The following is a 25,307-nucleotide window of genomic DNA, read 5'->3' on the forward strand; positions in this document are numbered from 1 at the left end:
CTCTCTCGCTCGCCTATCAAAGTTGTCTAAATGAAAAGTGATTGAATCTAAAAAAGGATGAGCAGGTGGCTCTGTTGTTTCTGTGGCTTCCCTGGCACCATGCCTCGCAGTCTGAATGCCAGGAGGGAGTCAATGTACGCGCGTGTGTGTATGTGTGCGTGTGAGAGAGAGAGAGGGAGAGAGAGGGAGAGAGAGAGAGAGAGAGAGAGAGAGAGAGAGAGAGAGAGAGAGAGAGAGTGTAAATCTGTCTTGCTGTAGGCAGTGCACTGTTGCATGAAGCAGGTGGCCATTTGGTGGGGGAGCAGGAAAGCAAAGTGCACTCATCCACATAGACAAACACACCACTTTCTCTCTATCTCTCTCTCTCTCTCTCTATCTATCTATCCATCTATCTATCTACCCACCACATCACACACAACGCCACACCCGCCCACGTACCTGTGGCGACGTCCCTGACCAGCAGGGGCGCGTTGGCTGTGAGGGTGAAGCCATGTCCGCTGCTGCCGTCCAGAACCGGGTCCCGGGTGATCTGCACCGTCAGCTTCACCTGGAAGTTCTGATTGGACAGACTGTTGGAGCGCTGCGACCGCCCGTCACCTAGCAACCGCTCTCTGAGGAGGGGGAAGGGGGAACAGAGGCGACAGGTTACGTGACCGCTGGCCACAACAACACGGTCATCAAGAGGTACAATTCAGGTTAGGTAAGCAAGAGAGAGATCAAACTCCAGAAAATCACTTCATACAAATCGTGTCTGTTCTTTATTGGGCGCTGGCTAATTAATCAAAGGAAGTGAAAGTTGCATTAGTGTGGAAATCTAACTTTAATTTACCTGCAAATTTTCACAAAACTCCCATTATTTTCTTCTAATTTCACACAATGTGATATCATGCAAGAGCTTTCTTCACCTGCTATCATCTCTTTTATGATCGCAGAACCATACACACACATATTGTTCTCAAAGCAGTGCTATAAGCTATGTTTGCTTACGGCTCAGTTGCTAACGTTAACTACAGAAGCCTAACATTACTGTATTCTCCATACAGAACAAGGCAGCTGATCGGCTCGGCAGCCAGAGAGCTGAGATCACATTCCTATAAAATGGTAATTAATTATCTCTATATGCGGTGGTGCCGTGGGACTGAACTGTATCTGTGCATGTTGTGTTTAAACGCAACAGGCTCTCACAGCGAAGCTCCCCTCCCTGCGGCCCGCTCCCCCGGTCAGCTGGTGGTGACATGGTGAGATGTTTCATGACTGACAGAGAGCCGGGCGTCCTCTGCGCCGCCTTCTCCGCTCAGAACGGGAAACCACTTAGCGGACAGCGAGGGAATGAAGGGCTCTTGAAAGCATATTTGTGGTTCAGTGAGGGGTGTGTTTGTGTGTGAGAGGGACAGTCTGTTTTTGAATATGCACTCAACTATGTATTATGCATCTGAAAGTATGTGTGTGTGTGTGTGTGTGTGTGTCTGGGTGTGTGTGTGTTCATATCAGGGTAAGACATTAACATTTTTCAACTTTTATTTTGCCTTTTTTAGGGGCTTTGTGGTCCTTTTCAGGCACAATTTTATGTAATTAACAGTGAAATGATACATTTGGCACCACTATGATGTGTTTTAACTTCTTTCCCATTGCTGGAAACTGGTGGCAGGCCTCACAGAAGAAGATGGAGCTCTTTTCCTCTCTCCGTCCCCAAAGAGTCCATCTACCCCTTGAAGTTTTTTACGATATTGGTTGTTTTCTTTTTTTGTTGATGCAGTGGTTTGTATGGGATCAGCATTTCCTTCTATTGCTGGCAGCGTGGTGCCAACAGTTTCTACTGCTGCAGGCTGCGTGCTCAGTTGTTTTCTGATCAAAAACCACTCCATTGTTCTCGCCCACAATGCACTGGGAAAAAATCCCCTGGTTATGAGCGCTCATGAATCACCTACGGTGGCCCACGGGGTAAGTAGTCACATTCACGTGTGAATATTTAACAACTGTGAATGGGGTAAAATGCCAGTTATCAGGGGCAGTTTTTGCTGCCTCGTTTTTTTAATTTCACAGGCATTTTATGAACTTTCAAAGGCATTTTTGCCCCGAGCCCCTATTCATGTCTGACCCTGGTTCATACTGTACCTGCTAAGCGACTCTCGGGTGCGTCTTATTATGGTTCCCACCACCTGCTGCACCCGACTGGCCCTCCGAGCCGGAGACCTGCTCCTACATCGCTCCTTCTCCTCCATTTAACTAGAGACAGACATAGAAAGAGAGGGAGGGGTATGAGTTACAAAGTCCCAGAGAAACAAAGGACAGAGATAATGAGAGACGGTGGGGAGGAGATGAAAGGATTGTGAGGTAGAAAAAAAAAAATGCATGAGACACAGCTTAGAGTTTGGTTCTGTCTTTTTGGACTGTGCGTTCAGCGCTAAAATAGTGCAACAGCTAAATTTGCATCTCGCCTGCACCGTTTTTATATGCAGAGCATGTAGCCTGCCCTGAATACGATGAATAATCAGATATGTGAATAGGAGAGTGAGAGAGAGAAAGAGGGCGGAGGGGTAGTCGGCGTGAATAGCAACACATGTCACATGCATTCATCGAGGTGATGTGAGTCATAACAAGGCAATATGAGGCATTTAGGATACATGAGGAACAAACTACACCTTTATACAAAAACAGGACAGAGAATTAAACACAAACCTGCATGTTTACTAGGAACTCTGCAGCAGTGCACTTTCTGCTTAGCCTGCCCTTTAAACATGGGAGCGGTGGGGAAATAATGAGGGATGGGAGGGTTTTTAATCAAACCCCAGAGAAGTGTGGCTGGCCAGCGCTGAACTCCGCACCACAACTCAAGGCCAACAGCCTCCTCTCTGTGGGCCGATCAATAGACCGGCATTGGCCGTCTGTATACTCTGATAATTCCTTGACAGACTTTATCCTCCCATGCTGAGCTGTTATCGCTGAATATAATCTACAGGAGCTTATCCATTCACACACAGGCAGGGTCAACGGGGGCGCTGTGTTATACACATTCATATGTGTTCATGTGGTATTAGATGTATGGCTTCAAAGATTTGAAGCTCTAGAATCATATTTGAATGCAGCTTTTGAAGATCTGAAGTAGTTGAGGTGTGCTTGATCTGTTTTTCCAGACAATTAAACATCCTCAAAAGTAAATGCATCGGATGCTTGAAAGGCAATCACTTTTTTCAGTTGATTAAACTACATATTCAGCTACTATTCTGCCATGGTCTCATGTTTGATACACTACATCTGCTGTTCAGTGTTGTACTGGACTGTGTGACCCCACAAGGCAGGGAAACTTTGGCAGGGACGGCAACAGTAGCGACCCGGACCTGATCAATACGGCTAACGATGATGAATGTGCTCCAGAAACCAGGTGATCGATACCTCGGCCTCTGCAGCCGGCCGCCTGCAGCTTCGTTTGATCAGCTCCCTGAAATATGGAGGAAACTTCTGGAAGCCCAAGACAGAAACTTTTGTGAAGATCTTCGAGGAAGCACGACTGTTTTTGGGACAATCTACCTCACTTGTCCTGGGCATTTTAAAACATGCCTAAAGTCATTATGATGCAATTATCCTGCTGTGCTTGAAGTTCTGAGTTATGTGGAATCATTACGCGCTGCAATGCAATCAATAAAGAATGTTAATGTAAGTACTGCTGTGAGCAAAGACATATTCACAGGATAATGGAGAGAATACACACGCTGTAGGTATTTCTCTTTTTCTTTTCAGCAACAATCTCGCGGGATTTGAGCGACAGATAGGAGTCTAGCAGTAGTTAAGGCTAAACCTCTGCTGAAGTGATTGGTCGTAGGCCAGCGATGACTAGCCGCCCTCGGTAGTAGTAGTACGGCCGGTGCACTGTGCCTCTGTCCCGTAAGAGGATTAGAGGCCCTCTTCCTGCAAGGGCCCAGACCGGCCAGGGTGTCACTTTAGCACCTCCCGCTGATCCGGATTGAGGCAGATTGCCGTGGATGAGGAAGAGGATGAGCGAGGCTAGGTGACTGACAGCTGCCGCTATGTCACACGCCGTGATTATTGACCGCCCCGCCCCCACCCCCGCCGACAGGCCAATCAGCTTTTTTTAAAGATCCTGAAATGGGTTTGGACTGCTAAGAGAGTTTTCCTTGTGTGAATGCATGCGCGTGTGTGTGTGTGTGTGTGTGTGTGTGTGTGTGTTTGTATTGTATGTGCATCAGTGCTGCAGTCAGTGCTGAGTCAGGTGAAGATCTCTCTCTCTTTTCTCTCTCTCTCTCTCTGTCTTTGTCTTTGTCCTTGCCGAGTCAGGTAGTCATATCCGATGACAGTCTCTCTGGGCGGCAGCAGGCAACCATTTTTTAAATTCTGGAGCATCTGAACCACTTGAGGAAGAGGCTTACTACTCTCACTCTTTAAAAAACAGCCCACCTTTTTACCTACACTAAACCAGCAATGGTAGATAGTAAAGCAGGTGTGATGTGTGCTTCTAAGTCCTGAAAACACATAACAGCTAAATACTGTTGGATGTTCTGTTTGAAGATGTTAGACGTTAAAAGCTTTGATTTCTGTCCAGGATTCAGAGCTGGTTTCCGTACTGAAAGCAGCAGGATTATCCCACATTCTGACTGTGACTCACCGTGATGTAGCTTGTCTCTTCAGGACTCCAGAACACAAATACCCTCTCGCCCTCTGAGACATCAGCTCCGCAGCCCCTCCAGGATTGGCTGAAAAGAGGTGAAGGGGGGCTCTTCGTGATCATCAGGACCGATCCCAATCTGGTACGGCCACCTGCGCGGAGCAGAGCAATTCCATCAGGGAGACGTGTCAGAATCCATAAACCAGACGTACATCCGCACCCCGGGTTTATATTTAGAATGAGACACGAACCAATCGCCAACACCGAACCACCGCTTCCTCGCTATTCTAACAATCTAGTAGCAATCATATCCGCCTTGCTTTTCATAAGTAACAGAGCTATATTCCAGTTGTTGATATTTTCAGAGCGAGCATGTAAGTATGTCAAGCAAAGCAGATGCGAGTCCAAACCAGCTATGTGGTTGTGGTTTTCCAAGGGGCTCCTCCTCTGGTCCCCAAGGCGCTCTCTCTCTCTCTCTCTCTCTCGCTCTCGCTCTCTCTCTCCCTCTACTTCCCTGCAGCCTCAAAAGCACATGGCGATGTGGAGATGAGGCACTTCATCTCTGTCGGCTAGTCTAAATTAAAATTTCATACCACCCGGTTCAGTTAACAGTTCTTACTGGGCGCGCTCTAAAAGCGGAGAGGACAGCCTGTGAATCCTGATGTGGCGGAGGGAGAGACGGTGCCAGGCAGACAGAGATCTTGGCCAATGATAAAAGAGCACTACTCTTTCATATGAACATCAGGGTAGATATGGCTGAAACCTAAGCCAGCCGCTGGTTGGGGAGACAAATACACTCGGGGAGCGCTTTGTGCGAAAAGCCTGGTTGTTGGATTGGGAGAGACACTGAATAAACATTCTTGATCTTGTCTAAGGAAACCAACTCATTTTGCACTTGAATGTTGATCTGCGAGCTAAACTCTCACTCTCCAGGCTTTATTCTAGGCGAGGGAGCAGAAATCAGGGAATTGATAGTCCCATCTGTGCAGCTCTTCCAGCAGGCCCCTGTGTCCCACACACAGAGCTCTTTCACGAGGCCCATGTGTCCCAGTGAAAAGCCAGCAGAAGACCTAGACCCACACACAGACTGCAGGGCACATGAATAATGCATGGGGCTAATGCAGCTAGCCCGGGCCTCCAACCACCTCCTTCTGCCACTTTGCCAACACCGGCAACAAGAACAAGAAGAGCCGGAGCATGGGGAAAAAGTAGAATAAGAGACGCAGAAGGAAGAAAGACATATAGCAGGGGTTCGCAGGGGAGAGGGGGAGGAGAGGAGGAAGAGAGGAGGAGGAGGGGGGGGGGTCTGAGGGGCCGAGAGAAGGGGAAAGGGATAGAGAAAAGGGGTAAAAGAGAATCGGTCAAGGCGGAGAAAGAGAAAAGGACAGGATATTGGATGGGGGTGCAGAAGGGGGAGGAAAGGGAGAGAATTTTAAAGAGGGTGAAGAGGGCAGCGGCAAAGGGAGAGAATAGAGCTGTAAACAGGAGGAAGAGAGAACAAAAGTATCTACAGCGTGGTGTAAAGGAGGAGGAAAAAAAAAAAAAGCTGATCGATGCAGCATTTCTCCACCAACCGAGAGCAAACATAGCCCGGCGGCGGACATTGATGTATTGGTCAGTCGTTAAATAAATAATAAAAAAAAAAAAGCAGACCTGTATTCAGCATTGTTACCATTCGCCGTGTTGTTGTTGTTTTTTTTGCCTTCTCCCCTGCTGAGTGTGAATAGATGGACGGACTCGTGTTTTAATTGAAGGGATTGTTTCTCTTTCCTAATGAGGTGACGGCGTTTGATTTGATCCCGGTCTCAAAGCAAAGAGCACCAAAGCCCCAGCCTCTCAGTCTGTGTGCTGGTGATGAGTCCTGCTCCTAATCTGGTTCCGAATCAATAGTAATTTGTGAAGCCTGTCCACCAGTGTCGTGTCCTTAAGTCCCCAAGCTGCCCGCGCAACTCATCAGCAAGGCTTGTAGCCTGTCTGGCCTTCCACTCGTTCTCCGTCTTTTTCTCTCTGTCTCTTTCTCCCTCTACTTCTTTCTCCATCTTCACTGCAAACAAAGAATATATTTGGATATGCAGTTGTTAGGTCATGAATGGTATCCCGACCCTATTTCTATTTCTTTATCTCTGGATGTCGTTTCTCTGACACAATCCCATCTCTCCCTCATTCTCTCAACCCACCATTCTCTGTTTGATTTGCTAACACAATCGCCCACTTTTCCCACACACACACACACACACTGTCCCTCTGTCTCCGGTAATACAGTCTTGCTCAACCCTGCCTGCTGTTATGAGTGGTTCATAGAAATACTCCCCACTCGCTCTCTCTGTCCTCAGGGGTTGAGAGGTCGTGTTGAATTGGCAACGGTGGCTGTTCCTGTGCGGCCAGCTGGACAGAAAACAGTTTTAAATCCAATTAGTAGGCCAGACAGAGCAGGACTGGACTGGACTGGACCTATCCGTACTGTACTGGGACGACTCCTTATAAAAACGCCCAGACACACAGCTCATCCATCAGGCCTCCCGTCCCACTAAACAACACAATACATACTAATGGAGGCGAGCGCCTGACTGACAGGCTGAAGTTCTACGTCACGGATTGGAGAGACGCGCCTGATAAAATTCTTGCCATTCAGCTGTCCGCACCAACGAATGAAGGCTGGCCTGAGCGCCGCTGCACTCTGCTAATGCAATTACAAACACAATGCCCGCAGCAGCACACGCATGCACACACACACACACACATAAACCATAGCCCCTAATGTGATAAGGGAGAGGTATACAACATATGATTGGTAACTCTATCACCAGACTCCAGCAGTATTCCTGCCCACTGACTGAACAACAGCTCTTACTTTGTGAAAGGACCAGCTGGCTGCTATTGACATCTTGTTCCCAAATCTGCCCCCTGTTACCAACAACCCCCCCCCCCCCTCCCCTCCATACACACACATACACACATATACCCCCGCCAGCTGAAGGCGACACACCGGATACAGCTGCACTGCATGAGGTGCAGGGCAGCAGCAGGGGTTGGTTCAGCAATTCAACAATTCAATCTGACTCGCAGTTGTTGCTGCTGGCCAAGTTGGACACAGACCTCAGAGCACACTCAGTCCAACAGCGGACTTGGCAAAAATACATATCTGAATATTTGGACGACTTGAGGTGAGCTTGATTTAAGTTTGCGAGGCAGCTTGAATTGCTTCAGAGTTCACAAAATACAACCAAAGTTATAAATGAGAGGAACACTAAATTCAGCATGCACTAAACTCTCATTTTAGGCAGTGAGAGGGCTGGGGTCGCATTTGTAGATGAGTCTTGTGATAAAAAACTACTAAACAACTCAGTCCAAATGGCAGCATTAACAATCATCTCCAGCTGATTTGCATTGTTGGTTGTTTTGTTTTTCGTTGGGTATGTTTCTGCTCCCTCTCCTCCAGACATAATCAAATCTACCGTCCTGTTCCTCATTCAGCCTGTCAGCTCATTCCATTAGCATTATGAAGACTGAACTCGCCGTGCACCGCTCATTTCATTTCCCCTTTCATCAGCGACCTGGGGAGGCTTCAGTTCCCCGGTGCACTATTAAATAATGGGTCTTTTTGAAGATTAATAGTGCGCTGCGTCGTGTTACTGATCTGTATCGATGGTTCTGATCCGGAAAGAGAGAGACAGCGGGGAATGTCTTGATGTCCTCGCTCGCTGTCTGGAGGAGGCCTTTGGATGTTAGCGGATGATGGATGTTGGGAGTCTGGAAAACTGGCTGCCTCGCTTCTTCTGTGGCTGTCCTGGCCAATTTCCTTCAACTCAGTGATCCTAAAATACTGCATAATAGAGGTCTTATCTGTAAGTAAAAGTAATATTAGGGCAGCCAGTAAGCCAGCAGCTACAATAGGCCTCTGGGCTCTGGCAGAATACTTACATATAGCGAGGACTTTAATATTTCATATCACAGCGAAGAGTAGAAGGGGAGAGGACAGCCGACATTTGCTGAGGCTTTACACTTTTTCGTCACCTCTTTGACTTACCGCTTTTCGGTCTCTTCATGTGTAGCTATACATAAATAGAGTGTGGCCTATATTATGGAGCCACTGCCAGTCAAGTGTGCCATCACCACTGAGCTGTCAAATCAATGAGGTCACGTCTGCCGGAGAGTAACGCTGGTACGGATTGAGAGAAGGCTACAGATGTGTACTCCCACTTGATTCCGATATTCGTCCTCTTTCCATCCCTCCATCCATCCATCCACCCAAGTTACAACCCACATCCACCCACTGCCATCGGCATGTAACCCATCGACCTATTAATTCATTGAATTCCTTCACTGATATTGATTCATCAGCAGCCTCCTATAGCCAAAGTGTTTCTGGTGCAACAATATGATTCTGATTACTTAACTGTGTCGATTATTGATTGATCTAATGATCAGTTGGTCGAGGCAATGGGCTGGAGCGGCAGACACCAGCCCGGCACCACCAAGTGCCCCCGAGACAAGCAGCTAAGACTGGAGGGAGGGGATGGGAGGCTGACTGACTGGCTGGCTGGCTGACTGACTGGCTGGCTGGCTGGCTGGCTGGCTGTCTGGCTGGCTGGCTGTCTGTCTGACTGACTGGCTGGCTGGCTGGCTGGCTGGCTGGCTGTCTGACTGGCTGGCTGACTGACTGGCTGTCTGACTGACTGGCTGTCTGACTGGCTGGCTGACTGACTGGCTGGCTGGCCGGCTGCAGTAAGTGGGACAGAGCGGCAGTCAGTCGGGGAAGTTCGAGGCTAACGCAGACAGGCAGCAAGTCTTTCCTGATGTGCGAGTTCTGCCCGTCGTGTTTCTCCTCTGGCTGAGTGACCTCGGAGCAACAACTCCCATCACATGTTCTACCATACAGTACATCCCTGAGTCACCGCACAAGGCCTGCAGCGCTGGCAGAGCACAGGCATGAGCGCGCGCACACACACACACACACACACACACACACACACACACACACACAAGCAACACACACAAGAGTAAAAGCAAGATAGCCTACATCACATCCATGATTATTTCACATACATAGACACACGTCACAGGAGCAAAATAACAATTAGTAGGTGTGTGTGTGTGTGTGTGTGTGTGTATATGTGTGTCTTTGGGGGCCACTAGAGCCTACATGATGCTGTTAAAAAAAAACATAATAAAAGATGAATCGATATGGGACATTTTCTCTCCATTCCAGTCACATTCCCGTGAAGGCGGGGGAAACACACATGTCTAAATGGAACCGTAATCAGCGGTCATATTAAATCATGTCATGCATTAAATGAAGGCCCCAGAACAGCAAAACGCATTGTTCCGGTCTAGTTGTGTTGCGCTTGTCATGCCTGGCACGGCACGGAGGAGCGCATGCAGGGAAAGAGGCTGCACGTCGCCTTTCTGCTGCCCGAAGGATACGCGCAAAAGGAGGAGGGTAAAAAAAAAACGAAAGGCGACTGAAGCTATACGCACATCGCCGACGCCCATTCATAATATGCGTGTTTTACAACCCAGACACCTGGCATCCCTTGATCCTTCTGGATTTAGCCCGTTCGTTTTCAGTCTGCATCCAGTGACGGGAATTTCACTGCGCATACGGCACGCGTGGATTCCCATTATCAGCGCATAAGACATGTGTTTGTGAATAGGTAGTAAGGCTGGATAGATGAATGGCATCCAGCGGGGTAGCCTACAATGATGATGCCTGGTAGACAAGCAGGTTAAATGTAAACTGTTATTGTATAGTTCCACATTATAACCTGGGATGGGCCGGTTTGGTTATCAGAATTAACTAACCACAAATCGGCCCTGTCTATCGCAGATAGCTCATAAATGCTTAATAAATACCTTTAATGCATAATCAATATTTCCCATCACACTAGACCAACTCTAACTTTAATCGGTAGCAGCAGCCATGCCAGTTAAACCAGTAGGCTAAACAAAGAAAAAAAGGTCAGTCTTTTGTTGCTTCCATTATAATCTTAATCCGATTTAAATCTCTCCGCCGCCTCTCCCAAACCGGGACACGGGTGTAGCCTACGGGCGATGTGCAAACGACCATTGGTTCAGTTATTCATCTGGATGAGATAAATATCAATCCAAATGGTCGGGACTGATGCAAGGTGCAGACGCCTCCGTACGGGCTGGCCCGGCGCTCCTTCATCAGACAATAACATGGGGAAATACCAAGAAAACTCACCTCGTGGTCTGAGGAGGAGACGGACCGGCAGTCCGGGAGAGGTATCCCGATAAATCACTGATGCGGAGAATGTGAAGAGAAATAATGTTTCTTTTCGCAAAAACGGCACCGTCGTCCTCCCGGACCGTATGATGTGTGGGGGGTTTGGCTATACACTGGATGCTGTCATCGTATTGGGACTGCTCTCCGCTTAATCCTCGGCCCTGAGCTCAGAAATAACCCACCCACCCCCTCCCTCCTCTCGTCTCTCTCTCTCTCTCTCTCTCTCGTCAGTCGCTCTCTCTCTCCCCTCCTCCGCTGTCTGCCCCGAGGACCCCCCGCCCCTCCCCATCCCCTCCACAAGGTCAGTTTGGTTAGAGCAATTATTATTATTATCATTAATATTATTAAATTATTATTATTATTATTATTATGGGTTTTTTTGTGCTTTGTGTTGGCGCTTACAGTCTAACCTATGTCAGTTCATATTGCTGATAATATGATAATAATCAGAAATCATCAGCAATCTCTGTTGTTGGTCAGACTGACCTCATCAATATAGGCTACGGTTATAATGCATTATCATAGGCTAGTCACCAATAGTGGTAAATGAAAAAAGGTGGCTAACCTATGACCTCCATCATAAGGCAAATAACCACCAATATAAACCAAACTCACGTGTATTTTCAGCAAAGCATGCATTATTATGGTTATGGTATTTTCCCTTAGAAGACGACATCTAGGCCTACATGTCACTTTACTGATTTACTTACTATTTTAGGTACTTAAAAGGTCGGTGTAGTCTATTGTAGTGGGTAAAGTGAGTTTAAACATTTCACCTTCCGCTACATCCCTGCGTTCATTCAGATTTGCCATATTTGCTGATGTTTTTCCCTAAAATGTCCTAACGTGCTCCCGGTGCCTCCGTGAAGTTTGTCCCTCTGCGGGCGCCGTTGTCGTCGTTAACATCCGTCATACGCATTTCCGGTTTAGATTATTTCATCCATGCTTCCGAAGCGATAAATCCTCAACATACACACAGGCAGATTGAGGAAGAATAACAGTTAAATCCACAGCCGTAATGTTTAAACTGGAAGGTCTCGGGCCTAAGATGGACCCAGAAGAGATGAGGAAGAAAATGCGAGAAGACGTCATCTCGTCCGTGCGCAACTTTCTGATTTACGTTGCCCTTCTCCGAGCCAGTGAGTATACAGTCAGACAGATGACATTGACGCTTAAAACGTAAATACAGACCCATGATATTCATGTGTTTATGTATAGTATTGGTATTTAGGATATCGGTTGGTCCTCTGCTAATTGGCTGAGGCGTGTGCACGTGTCACCTAACAATCAATGTAGATAGTTTACAATATTCCCACACGAAGAAGAACTACAATTCTATAATAGGATGTCCAAACATCACAACAGAACCATATTACAGTGATACAATAGGAGATTCAATTGGGTCACTATGAACACACACACACACACACACACACACACACACACTATAAGCCTCTATAGGAATATTGTGCGGATTTTCCACTGCTAAATTTCCCTTCATAGAGTATTATGCACGTTGTAACAGCAACGAATCTTCTGTTTCCTTCATTTGCAGCTCCGTATGTGTTGAAGAAGCTGGACAGCATATGAGTCGAGCAGCCTGTGTCTTCTCCCCTCCCATTCCCCGAGAGTTTTCTACATGGAGACAACACGGACATCACCAGACAACACACACTGTGGAAGACAACCAGCGTCCATCACTGCACCGGAGAAACGACCGTGTTGTTAGCTGTATTTGTTCTCTGTCGTCGACGATAGTTTGCCTTTTTGTTACAGAAAACACCACATTGTGAGCATTGTTCAAATGCAAAGTATGATAACGCGTGTGCCTGCTGTGTCATGCAATAAAGGGAAAACATGCTGAAATGTGTTTGTTTAAAAATGTGATGAATTACTGGTATAAAACAGATCCGTCCAGCTTTGCCTAAGAACACTAGAAACCGTTAAACCACGTAAGAAATCAACAAGCCAATAACAATACAGAAACAGGTTCGTGTTATTGTTGCTTGTTCGTGAGTCGGATCCGCTCCAAAATGTAATGGGTTCTTCCTTGGCCCATGCTACACCCTTCCACGAAGTTTCATGACAATCGGGCCAGTAGTTTTTCCGCAATCCTGCTAACAGACAAACAAACAAACGGCACCGAAAACATAACCTCCTTGGCGGAGGTAATAATATAAAGAGGGTTTGAATAAACATGACTGAAATCCACCAAAATGTAGCTGAAATACATATTCGCAGCATCACCAGTTGGAGGCGATGTTGTCATTTTTAAAAGAGATGCGGCTTTGCAAGTAATGGTGGCGTGGGTAGACGCTGGATGCTAAACCGGACCGATTCCATGAGCGCAATAAATCAACTGGATTGATTATCATGGTAGTAGTTATTATTTTGGAATTTATCTGTGAATTGCGGAATGCAGCTGTGCGGACGGCGGGCAATTTTTCCAGACAAAGAGGCTTGAAACCGTACCGCATCCTTCCGTGTTTTTTGTTAGATCGGGCCCGCCCATTGTAGTCCAGTGCATCTCCAGGATACCCGGGTAAAGGATACAAGCAGACCTCACACTGGAGGTAATGTGGAATGCTGTCAGAGTCCGGTCAAACTGATGCCGTTTTCAGCTGATGAGAAGAGAGTGGGCATGGAGAGTGGCACATATAGGCGCTGTTTCTGAGCAGCTGGACCTTTGTTGGGAAGGTTTATTATACTGCCAGCAGCATACATACTGGAGAGCATAAATATAAAAAAAAAAAAAAAAAACACCCACTTCTCATCACCCCCAGGCTATGATGGACTTCCCAGGCCATTTCCAGCACATTTTCCAGCAGCTGAACCACCAGCGTCTCCACGCCCAGCTGTGTGACACTGTGGTGCTGGTGGGAGGCCAGAGCTTCCAGGCCCACCGCTCCATCTTAGCAGCCTGCAGCTCTCACTTCCGGGCCCTCCTGAGCTCTTCGGACGGCGACGAGGGCGGGGGACCGGGAGCGGACAGAGGCGGAGGCCCCAGTGTGATGGAGCTGGACCCGGAGGTGGTGACCCCCGAGGCCTTCTCCACCCTGCTGGACATGGTCTACACCTCCAGCCTCTCCCTGGGGGCCTCCAATGTGATGGATGTTCTGCTGGCCGCCTCGCACCTGCACCTCAACGCCGTGGTCAAGGCCTGCAAGCTCCACCTGTCCAAGCGCAACTTCCCCGCCTCGCCCCCGAAAGGCTGGAGGTCAGTACAGCAGCAACAGCAGCCTCCGTCTTCCCAGGTCGCCGCCATGGCTGCTGCTGGTTCAGTTTCAATTCAGCATCTGGAGCTCAGCCTGGTCACCTCTGCCATGGGAGAGGAGCTCCATGAGGGGGAAGCGGGGATGGAGGTCAGCCAGTCTGGTGGGGTTGAAGATGGAGGGGTGAGGGGGAGGAGGAGTGATAGCGGTGAGCAGAGTGCAGCGCTGACCTCAAGGCACAAGCGTAGGTCTCCCCCACATGAGGAGAGGCTGGGCGGTAGGAAGAGGACCTGCAGGCTGCCCGGGGAAAACTTCAGGGAACGATCCCCTACTGTGACCAGGAGCACCGTCAACAGAGAGGAGGGAGGAGAGCAGCTGTCCTCCCCGGACTGCCTGAAGACGGATGACGGCCTCCAGGAGAGCAGAGGCGAGGAGGAGGAGGTCGAGGAGAAATATGAGGCAACCAAGGGTGAGTCAGAGGAGATCCAGCTGCCGAGCCAGTCGGACAGCAGCGTAGGAGGTGCGGGCGCGTGGGAGAAGGATGGCGACGCCGATGGGGAGACTGTTGTGAAAGTGAAGGTGGGAGAGGAAGGAGAGGGAGAGGAGGAGGGAGAGGAGCAGAAGATGGCGGTTATTGAGGTGAAAAAGGAGAAACTGAGCTCATCGTCTCCAGACTTGGACACTGTACCCAACAACCCTCCATCTCCAGCAGACGACTGCAGGGACCATTTGGATGCACCGGTGGGTGATGAGAAAATGGCCGCGGCCAGCCCAACAGAGGGTGACGTCAGCTCTTTAGAACCCCAGCTGTGCACCGATCTTCAAACGGACACGGAGAGAGAGGGTGGAGATGTCGGGGAGGAGTCGATTGACGGCGAAGGCCTCGACAGCCTGTCAGAACTGGCCTTTTCCTGCTTCCTCAACCCCGGTGGTGACAGTGTCATGGGGGAACTAGAGGTGGAGGACAGCCTAGCTAGTCTCACTGCTGCTGCTGCTGCTGCCGCTGCCGCCAGTGAAGCTCCGTCAGCTGCAGGAGATGCAGGCGAACCATCTCAAACCTCCGAAGAAGCAAACACCTCTCCCGCTCCGTCCTCTGATTGTTCCTCCTCCCTCGTTTTTCCGGTCGCTTCCGTCCCTTTTCAGCCACTCCTCCCGACTCAGGGCCACGGTTTCAGCGACACGCTCATCCTCCAGCCCACCCAGAGCTCTCTGGCGGGATTCCTGAGTGGCATCAGACCTGCAGGACTGAGTCTGCAAGCCTCCCTCGTCCAGCCATCCAGCAGAGGGTGCGGCGGCGGCGGCGGCTCAGGGGCACCGGCTTTCCGACGCATCGCCCCCAAAGCGCTGCCTGGATCAGAAGCCTGCGCAGATCCAGATGCCTCCTCTTCCTCTGGACCAGCGGGGGATGCCGTCGATCGGCCGCCCCTTACTAGAGCTTCGGAGGATGTTCTGTCCAAGTGTAAGAAGGCAGCAGCCGAGGACCATGTGCTGTTAGTGGAAGGAGAGAAGAAATATGCCTGCAAGATCTGCTGTAAGACCTTCATGAACCTGACAGACTGTAAGAAGCATATTCGCGTCCACACGGGGGAGAAGCCCTATCCCTGTCCCAAGTGTGGCAAACGCTTCAGCCAGTCCTCCCATCTGTATAAACACTCGAAGAATACCTGCCTGCACTGGAAAGGCGATCACCAACCTTTCCCAGACACCCTGCTCTGAACTCTACCTACCTGATGGGAGCTTGTCCAGTTGACAGGAGACAGGATTGTTTAGGCTGAAAAAAGGAACTCTGTCAACATGACTATTTATTACCCTAACTTCTCTATTGATTCTTGATTTTATGCTCCATTAAATCAAAGTGGATATGTAGTTGTACATCTGAAGTAATTTTTTTTTTTTTATATTCTCAACCATGGTGATTTATGATGACCGTTACATGAAATGAAACATGTTGTCATAGATCAAATGTAGCCAAGATGAAGTGAATGCACTGAACATATTCTCTGAGAGAATAATCTTGTTTACATTATTGCAACTTGAAGAGTGATAAAATAAATAAATTACGCACTGGAGAATTTCTGTTGTATTTAATTCTTTCCTTTTTACTTGGGCATCAACAATTTATCAAATAAACACATTAAATCTTTACATTTAATCCTCAGGATTATTCTAAGGAAAAATCCAATTTTTTCATCCCAGAAATCATTTTACACAAAACTGAAGTGATTTATAACAGTAACACTAGACATGGAGCATTAACATCAGTATACAGTACAGACCAAGACAGAATAATTATGTAATGAGTCTTTCTTGCAGACACTACAGTTGGAATGAAAGGAGAACCAACAACCAATTCCATTTTATAGGAAACATTTTAAAAAAGGATGCATGTAATAAGGCTTTTGCAATTCGACTGCAGTCTTCCATAGTAGACTGAACATACTTAGTGCTTTTTGTTAAGAACTATGGTTATGGAGTGCTGCTAGTTTATTAGGCTCTCTTTCAAGAGCTTGAATACTTAAATGTATTCAAGGAATGAGATAGGCTTTGCACTGTGCATTTCCTACCTCAAAAATATAAGTTGTTTATTAAATTCATTATTAACTATAAAGGGATGAAAGGAATATATCTAATTAACCTTCCAGCTGAAAACATTTATCTCTGTCTGATCTACATTAGTATTCTTAGTTTTCTTCATGGTCAAAGCATATTTTTTAATCCTTTCACCACTTTGATTTCAGAAAGGAGACCATCACTATACAATTTAGTAGCTATGCTTTGTTACTTGGGGTTCATGGTATCCAGAAGGTACCAGAGGAGGCAGCAGGCGGCACTAGAAGGTGAGTTCACTGGGCATGTCTGTGCCCTGTAAGCCAGCTAGCAGGTTTCGGGCCGACAGGTCCGCCATGATGCCTCTTGTGGAGTAGGTGGCACTGCCGATGTGTGGCAAAACCACTGCATGAGACAAGAGACAACAGACAAAAACATAAAAAAGAAAATCAAGGATTGTGACAATGAACAGTAAAAGAACATTTTTGTCAAATCAAGAAGAAGACATTTCGTACTCTGCAAAGCGGAAAAGGAAGAAAAATATGAATACTTAAGAAACATACCCAGAAAAATCCATATTCTGTCTACTCACCACAGTTTTTGAGTGTTAGAAGGGGGTGGTTTGTTGGAAGAGGCTCAGGTGTTGTGACATCGAGTCCGGCTGCAGCTATCTGACCACTGCTCAAAGCCTGGTACAGATCCTCCTGGTTCACCACATTCCCCCTAAAACACACACAAACACTCATCAATATGTCTCCTCAAGAGCTTCTTTGTCTTAGTTCTGTTATATTTTGTTGTCCACACACAGCCTTAAGATGTACAGCAGTTCTGTCCAATCATGTGCCATCAAGAGCCATGTGTATGCAGGTTTTCCAACCCAGCACTACACCAGCTGATTTCATTGATTACCATATCTTCAACCAGAGAGGAGGAACTAATCAGTAAAAGCAGCTGCTGCAGTGTTTGGTTAGAATGAAAACCTGCACACACATGGCTCTCGAAGGCACATGATTGGAGATTGCTGCTGTACAGCATCTTTGAAAATAATAATATAATAATAGACACACTGCTCTGCGTGGCTTTGGAAGGCTACCTGCTGGAGTTGATGAAGACAGCGGTGTTCTTCATCTTGCTGAAGAAGGCCTTGTCACACAGCCCCTGGGTTTCCGGTGTGAGGGAGCAGGAAACGACCACAAAGTCGCTCTCGGACACCAGCGTGTCGAGGGGAACTGTTCCGCAGAAAGGACAGAGCGGAGATGAGAGGGAGGAAAGTGAGGAGAGTGAATCGAAAGAGCAAACCTACTAACCAAAACCTCTCACTCCCACTGTTATCACTTGTTCCCTTCCCCTTCTGTCCTGCCCTTGCCATCTCACTCACAGACACATACCCCACATGTCACCTCTCCCTTTCATCTCCTCCTCCTTTCTTTCCTTATCCTTACCAAACTCTCCATCCACCTCAGCAGCGTGGGGCTTGGCTGTTCTCCCAGAGTACAGCAGCCTCTTCACTCCAAACGGCTTCAGCCTCCTGGCAATAGCCAGACCTGACAGAGCAGCAGTTCTTCAGTTTACCAACAAATACATTAGGAAAAAAAAAAAATCATATGACACCACAGGGCTTGGTTGCAGGACCCAGTCTGTGAACGAAGCGATATCAGCAAACCCTACCTATGCGTCCCAGTCCAATGACTCCTACTGTGCTGCCAGAAAGACCATAACCACACAGCCAGAGTGGCTTCCATGTACTCCAGCCACCACTGAGAGAGAGAGAGAGAGACAGAGAGACAGAGAGACACAGAGAGAGAGAGAGAGAGAGAGAGAGAGAGAGAGCGAGACAGAAAGAAAGACAGAGAGAAAGAGAGAAAGAGAGAAGAGAGATTGTCTCTACAGGGACAGAGTGTGAGGGGGTGACCACTGCTGTGATCTCAAAACAAATTCAGATAGAATTGTTTGTACTGCTGGTTAAAAGACAACAGAAACATCATCAAAGTAAAGCCTGATGAGTGTAAATGTGTAACTGACTTCTTGACCTCCTCCACTCCCTCTGGTATTCTCCGTGCGGTAGCCAGGAGCAGAGCCACAGTCAGCTCTGCCGTCGCATCAGTCAGGACGTCAGGAGTGTACCCGACACGTATGCCACTGTCGGAGACAAATGACAACAACGGAAGTATAATGTACAAGCCACGAGACACTTACTTATACCAGTGGAAGGTCAATGTAGCTCACCGTTTTTTGATCTCATCGAGGGCCAGGTGGTCAAATCCCACCGACAGGGTGCTGATCACCTTCAGGTTCGGCCCTGATGTATTTGGACCAGAGAATCAGCTGGTTAGACCCAATGGCACAGTTCTGCACACAGTCCAGATCAGTGGACATCGTCCAGTAGGCCTACCTGCAGCATCAAGAACCTCAGCATCGATCTTGTCCGACAGCAGACACAGCAGCGCGTGTGCCCCCTCCACGCCTTTTAGAAGCTCGGTCCTCGGCACCGGCTCATCCGAGTCCCACAGAGACACCTTACATCTGTTTCCATGGGGCGGGAGAAAGAGACCAGGAGGTGCATGAGGCAACCTAATGTCAGTTTACTCTGCAAAAGGAAATATTACAAGGATCCTCTGTTGTCCCCTTGTGATTTAGGCTGAATGATGACTGTAATGGTGATGTATCATTTTTATATATCTGGTATATATTATAACATTGAGTGTGACCTGGGAAAAGGTCACAGGCTGAGACACTGAACACACAGTCTGTGGCCGGCTAGTGCACTGTAACATGAAACCTACTCCTACTGGCCAACTCTCTCTGGAAGTCTTTGCCAGCCTAAACCTCATAAAGTTGCGTCAAATTAAAAGGAAACCACCAAACGACGACACAGTCAGTGTGCACGGTGATTGGCAGGTACAAATCCTGATAAATGCTAGCTTGCCAATGGCTAGTTATCTCGCTATAAGTGAAAATTAAAAATGAATAAACTGCATAATTACACCCCAGCCTGCGACAGGATCTTCATCCCCTCTTGTGGGATGCGTCTGGTGACGAAAACCTTCATGAGTTTCTGAACAGTTTGCATCCCACTTTGAAGAAAAGTCCTCTTCGGACGGAGAATGGATGAGTCTGTAGGGAGAAAGGACGTCCACACACCGCTCACACAGACATTTGAACTGCTGTCTTCTACCGTTTAAGAACTACACTTCACACGCTCCTTCAGACATCAGGAAGTATTTGGCTTTAGAACAGTGCGCCTGCGTGGAGTTGTCAATTGACGGGTGGGTCCATACACCGCAAAAAATAAGGTTGTGGCTTATTTCTCTTGACATCACTATTTGTTTTCCTGATACACGTGTATCTGCCCTTGTGTCAATTTTAAAATCAAGTCCAATACCTTGTTTAGGCAGTTTCACTGTCCATGCATGGTTAGAATTATTCAATTGTGTGATTTCTCCTAGAAAATGGACTTGGTGTTCATGTTGATGCTCATCAGCAAACAATGGCGAAATATCCCAACTTTGAACAACTGCATCATTTGATATACGTGCAGTACGTCTGCAGTACGAGCCTCTTACATCTGAAGCATTTTACCCCTTTCTGACTGCTTCACACATGCACACTATTTGCAATAGCTCCTTGCCAGGTCTGTTTTTTCCCCTTTGCCAGCCCTGCGTTCAGCCCCGACAAAACGTAGCAAAACGTTTATTTAAACGGAAACGGTGGTGGCAACTGAGAAGGCCATTCTTTGCGTTCTTTAAATATGTGTTTAATACTACAAAATACGCTCGATGTTACAGTCACTGCCCTGCCGTCCAGAATAGCAGAGAACATCCCAATCGAGTGAAGGGGTTTGTGGAAACTGTGCTTCCTAATTATAGTGATCCAGCATTTGCCTCATTTGCATTTCAGGATGACAAGGCAAACATTTCAGGTGAAGGATAATCCACTTCTTACCTTCGAGACTGCGTTGATCTATATGAGCTAATTATTTTATTATGAGGCCTATCATTATTGCTGATCACTGTTGTTGTGATATGATATTGTAATATTTACCATTATATAGCCTATTTAGAGGAGTAGAGTGGAGTAGAAAAGTTTATGAGTGTCACTCCACAATGGTACAAACAATAGCAAAAGATACAAACATGTCTTCTAATCAGTTCAGTTGTTGCAGACAGCAAGCTGCAGCGGACGCATTTGTAAAGGACTTTTGTTGGATCCATTGTGCGCCCTGCCTTTTTAATGCGACAGGGTTTATATACACGTTGCTGCTGATTGGGTAACACCTCTGATACACCCACCAAACGACAGACAACGTACCTCAAAGCCCGTTGCACACCGTTTCACACCGTTGTGAGGAAACATGACGTTCAACCCGGAAACCGTAGCAAAACGGTGCACACCGTATTTAGATTGAACGTGCCCCAGCTCTTTGTCGATGGGGAGCCGACGTTGACGTCATTTCCGCCAACCCTTTGGTTGACTTTTACCCTATGTCAATGTATGGGAGGTAACTTCAAATAAAAATCTAGAAATCATGTGGCTTTGATCTTGAAATATGTTGTACCAACATATCTAGTTTGCCTTCATTTCAATTTACATTAACGACAAAATGTTATAGTGTAATGTTATAATCAATAAATCAATCAATCAATAAATATCAGATTTGACTTCAAACCACAAAGCGGCATAACTGCAAACTTGACATACCGATGACTGCTTAAAGCCTACGTTTTTACAGGCTTATTTACATTATGATGACATCAATTTTCCTGCACCAACCGCTATAATAAAATGATATCATTACAACACAGCTGGTAAATACTTTGTCATGCTCTTGCCCCACCCTCGTTGCTCTACATGTGTCATCTGCAATATACAGTATATTTATATACTGAGGCTCATAAGGCCTGCCAGTGCACCTTTACTATCAACTCATTTGTACATAAGTATTATTATATTCACATAATATGCAAATTCAGTAGAACCGCAGTTATCCCGTTGGACTGGAGGTCACTGGGGAAAATGAAATGTTTTGCACACTGGTGTGTATTCTGGCCCAAAGCTTTTTCAATATATGAAACAAGCTCACAAGCACTTGGAAAAGCTGTGTTTGTAGTTCAATTTGAAGTTCATATTTATAATTGCTAATGTATCCACATAGAAATAGCCTAATAACAATTGTTATAATATTATGTTATGTAATGTTAATAGGTTTTATTGCTATTCATGCCTATTCAGTAAACTCTGATGGGTCATTTTCAACACAGTGTATTTAGCTTGGTTGTTGACACAACCTATCTTAATAACGTACTGTGTACTGTGTCAATATGTGTTATTAATGTTGTGCTGAGATGTAATATAAATGTGTGTTGTCCCAAACCAGACAGGTTGTGTTGAAAATTAGCCTACATTTGTTTTAAATATGTGATTCTGAGATTGTACAAGGTCATCTAGTTTGTGTTTTGAAGCTTTCATATACACTGTAAATGGAAATTAGATTTTTATTCCAAATTATGCTTCTATAACCAGAGTAGAGAAAAGCTGCCATACACATACATACAAATAATAAACTTGTCTTTTGTCTTTGTCTTGCCTTTTTCAGCCTTTTGTGCTTCGCAACTTTGATATAAATAGAATCCAGGAGCCGGATTCACCAATGTGACATAAGATGACATAAGAGGAAATTTAAGGAAGTTCTTAAGAAGACTCTTAAGTGCAATTCATCAATATTTTCTTAGTAACAGTCTCATTTCTTACAAATTTCTTTAATTTTCCTACTGAAGAACTTCTCAAAATAGGGCCTGAATTAATTCTGGTTAATAAACTTTAGGCTTACTACCATTGAGGCTAGGAGACAAGGCTAGGAGGTAACCCAAAGTGCTTCCATCTACAAAACAATTGGGGAAAAACCTATTTAGGGCAACTAGAGCAAAGATTTAAACATTGGTTAATAATAATAATAATAATAACTTCGATTTTATATAGCACCTTTCAAGAAACCGAAGGATGCTTTACACAGTGAAGCAGACAAATTACAAGAACAGAAAATAATAATAGCAATAACTGCTGGGGATGAGAGAGTTGACTAGAGGCCATAGGCCTTGGTGAACAGCTGGGTTTTCAGGATTTTTTTAAAAGTGTCCAGAGATGGAGCGTTGCGGATCTCTGCCAGGAGAGAGTTCCAGAGGGTGGGGGCTGCCACACTGAAGGCTCTGTCCCCAAAAGATCGCAGGCTGGTGTGGGGGGTGGAGAGCAGACCCATGTCTGAGGACCGCAGATTCTGGGACGGGGTATAGGGGTGGAGGAGGTCAGATAGGTACTGGGGGGCGAGGGCATGGAGGGATTTGTAGGATTTTGTAGGAGATGCGGGACTTGACCGGGAGCCAGTGCAGGTGAATGAGGGTGGGGGTGATGTGCTGCCAGGGCTTGGTGCGGGTGAGAACCCTGGCAGCTGAGTTCTGTCCAGGGCTTTTCTGGGTACCCAGAACAGGACTCCATTGCAGTAATCTAGATGAGAGGTAATGAAGGCATGGATGAGGGTCTCTGCCACGGAGTCAGAGACTGATGGCCGTAGTCTAGAGATGTTTTTGAGGTGGTAGAAGTCGGATTTGGTGATGGATTTGTTGTGTGACTGAAAAGAGAGGGTGGAGTCCAGAATGACACCCAGGTTGTGGACTTCTGGGGATGGGCAGATGGAGCAGCCGTCCACGTGGAGAAGAAGATCTCCAACCTTCCGGAGCAGCGCCTTGGGAGCCACAGCCATGAGCTCTGTTTTGTTGCTGTTAAGCATGAGTAGGTTAGATGACATCCATATTTTGCTTTTGTTGCTGTTGGTAACTGTACAATTTGCTAGCTTATTTTCAATAAACATGAGACAGAGGCCTGGCCCTACACCAAATAAAGCTTTACAATAAATGTTCATCTTAATGTTAGGTGTAGGGGAACTTATGAAGACTTTGAACTATAACCTACTTATCTAAAATGTGTTTAAATATATGATATTAGAGGCTTACCTTTTCACTGGAATTTTAAGACAGGTGAAGGGCTGTCTTAAAGTTAAGAAAAAAAAATCAAGAACAAATTTGAGAACATTCATTTCAAGAATACCATTTATTTGTAAGTTTTTTCTTAGGAAGAAACATCAGAAGAAAGTTAAGAAAATATATAAGAACTGTTTCTGAGAATAGGATTTTTCCTATTTCTTTTCATAAGACTAAAGTTAAGAAAAAAATGGCACTTGAGAAGATTTTTTTTCTTACGAGGGTTTTGTTTGAATCCGGCCCCAGATTTGTATTTCAAGTAACAGTTTGGCCCCATAACCAATTGAGAGTAGCTGGGATACACATGCTCACAAGATCCAGTAGATGGTGCTATTGCTTCCAGAATTGGTAGAGTGTCTTGTATATCAGCAATGCTCTGTCTCTGCCTATTAGACATCAGGCACACTACCCAGTAGGGGGGTTGAACTAGGAGGTGCAAGCAACAGTTTATTTATAAATCCTCTTATATTAATTTGTGAATTGATATTGCTTGTAGAAATAGATTGAAATAGAAATAGATGCGTTAAAGTATCAATATGAAATCTGTCTTGCTGAGAATAATGTAGTCAAAACTGCATGTATGTACAACAGCTGGCTTATCACAAGGTATTTAGCATTATTGATTGAACAAATGGCATTGAGATTGGTTTGAAAAGGCTGAGATATGTCAAAGAAAAAGCCTTTGTGTTTATTTTATCTTTATCATCAATTATAAACCACTTATTGGATTTTTCCCACGGCATAGCCGAGGGCATCTCGGAGCAAATTCAGGTTAGGCAGTCAGTCAGTCAGATAACGCTTAGTGAGATGTCTCTTCGTGAGATGGCCTCTAGAGGATGTCTCTGACTAAGAGATGTCTCGCCTATAGGCTAAATTAGAGCCCTGAATTTGGGCCGATTTTCACATCACTTTTTTTTTTTGGCTTGGGACTTGAAATCAAAAGGCATACACAGCAGACACACAGTCTGCCTGGCGCACACACACACACGCCCTCTCGTCGCTTCCAAGCAAGCACTGGCCTCATGGACTAACGTTACTGTTCTTGGAATGTTCTTGAGAAAATGGACTTTAGCCATGTTCTTTGGTGAACCTTTTGATCATCCTACACAGCATGCGTTCCGTTTGCGTATCCAAGCTGCTACATCAGCTCCGTTACCGTTCCGCCTGTGGTCTGCCCATTCTGTTGAGCGTATCTAGGTTTTTATCTATGGGTAATTGAACACAGTTATCTAGTTTTGCTTATTGTTATATAAACAACTCACATTGTACTGTGAGGAACATTAATGTACCACATTAATGTTCACAGCACAGCACTTTTTTGAGTGTAGACGTAGGCCTACTGTCACCAAATAGAAGGCTTCTCAGCAGATATCCGTGGATAACCTCATCTCCAACATTTATTTAAGTGACATTGGTTCATGTATCCTCTATTTTGTTAAGTTAGTGATAAATGACTACAATAAGCAAATTATTGGCATTTATATACATTTTTATGGCTAAAATACAGAACAGACGGATTCATAGTCTGTCAAAGTAGTCGTAGTCTGTAAAAATAGAAGTGTTGCGTATCACCAGAGTTGCAGCTCCGATCCGGCTTTGTTACACTGCGCTCGGCCAGAACTGACACATTTATTACTGGTAATGCTTTG

The 25,307-nt window shown here is 46.1% G+C and overlaps 4 protein-coding genes across 4 annotated transcripts in view; 2 read left to right on the forward strand and 2 right to left on the reverse strand.

Moving 5' to 3' along the window:
- The window catches only part of frmpd1b (FERM and PDZ domain containing 1b), a 13,266-nt gene extending 11,044 nt beyond the window's left edge, over positions 1 to 2,222 (reverse strand). The window contains exons 1-2 of the mRNA XM_071517373.1: positions 2,116 to 2,222; positions 439 to 611 (exon numbers count right to left, since the gene is read on the reverse strand). Coding sequence (XP_071373474.1) covers positions 439 to 611; positions 2,116 to 2,222 — 280 coding nt within the window. The remainder of the gene's footprint in view (positions 1 to 438; positions 612 to 2,115) is intronic.
- Positions 2,223 to 11,786: 9,564 nt separating this feature from the next.
- Positions 11,787 to 12,726, forward strand: tomm5 (translocase of outer mitochondrial membrane 5 homolog (yeast)). Its single transcript, XM_071517372.1, has 2 exons — positions 11,787 to 12,007; positions 12,424 to 12,726. Exons 1-2 carry the CDS (start codon positions 11,887 to 11,889, stop codon positions 12,456 to 12,458), a joined length of 156 nt encoding a protein of 51 aa, XP_071373473.1. The 5' UTR covers positions 11,787 to 11,886; the 3' UTR covers positions 12,459 to 12,726.
- Positions 12,727 to 13,657: 931 nt separating this feature from the next.
- LOC139642460 (zinc finger and BTB domain-containing protein 5-like) lies at positions 13,658 to 15,796 on the forward strand. The gene has a single exon (XM_071517295.1). The coding sequence runs from the start codon at positions 13,658 to 13,660 to the stop codon at positions 15,794 to 15,796; it is 2,139 nt and encodes a 712-aa protein (XP_071373396.1).
- Positions 15,797 to 16,181: 385 nt separating this feature from the next.
- On the reverse strand, positions 16,182 to 19,829 carry grhpra (glyoxylate reductase/hydroxypyruvate reductase a). Its single transcript, XM_071517331.1, has 9 exons — positions 19,612 to 19,829; positions 19,020 to 19,150; positions 18,854 to 18,926; positions 18,650 to 18,766; positions 18,296 to 18,384; positions 18,070 to 18,171; positions 17,721 to 17,856; positions 17,220 to 17,350; positions 16,182 to 17,032 (listed from the first exon to the last, which is right to left on the reverse strand). The coding sequence occupies exons 1-9, from the start codon at positions 19,695 to 19,697 to the stop codon at positions 16,911 to 16,913; spliced, it is 987 nt and encodes a 328-aa protein (XP_071373432.1). The 5' UTR covers positions 19,698 to 19,829; the 3' UTR covers positions 16,182 to 16,910.
- Positions 19,830 to 25,307: the final 5,478 nt, after the last annotated feature.

The sequence above is a fragment of the Centroberyx affinis genome, unplaced genomic scaffold (assembly GCF_046629955.1).
Source record: "Centroberyx affinis isolate AG114_WGS23_722 - 3 ecotype Tasmania unplaced genomic scaffold, CSIRO-AGI_Caff_v1 ptg000485l_1, whole genome shotgun sequence".
NCBI lineage: Eukaryota > Metazoa > Chordata > Actinopteri > Beryciformes > Berycidae > Centroberyx > Centroberyx affinis.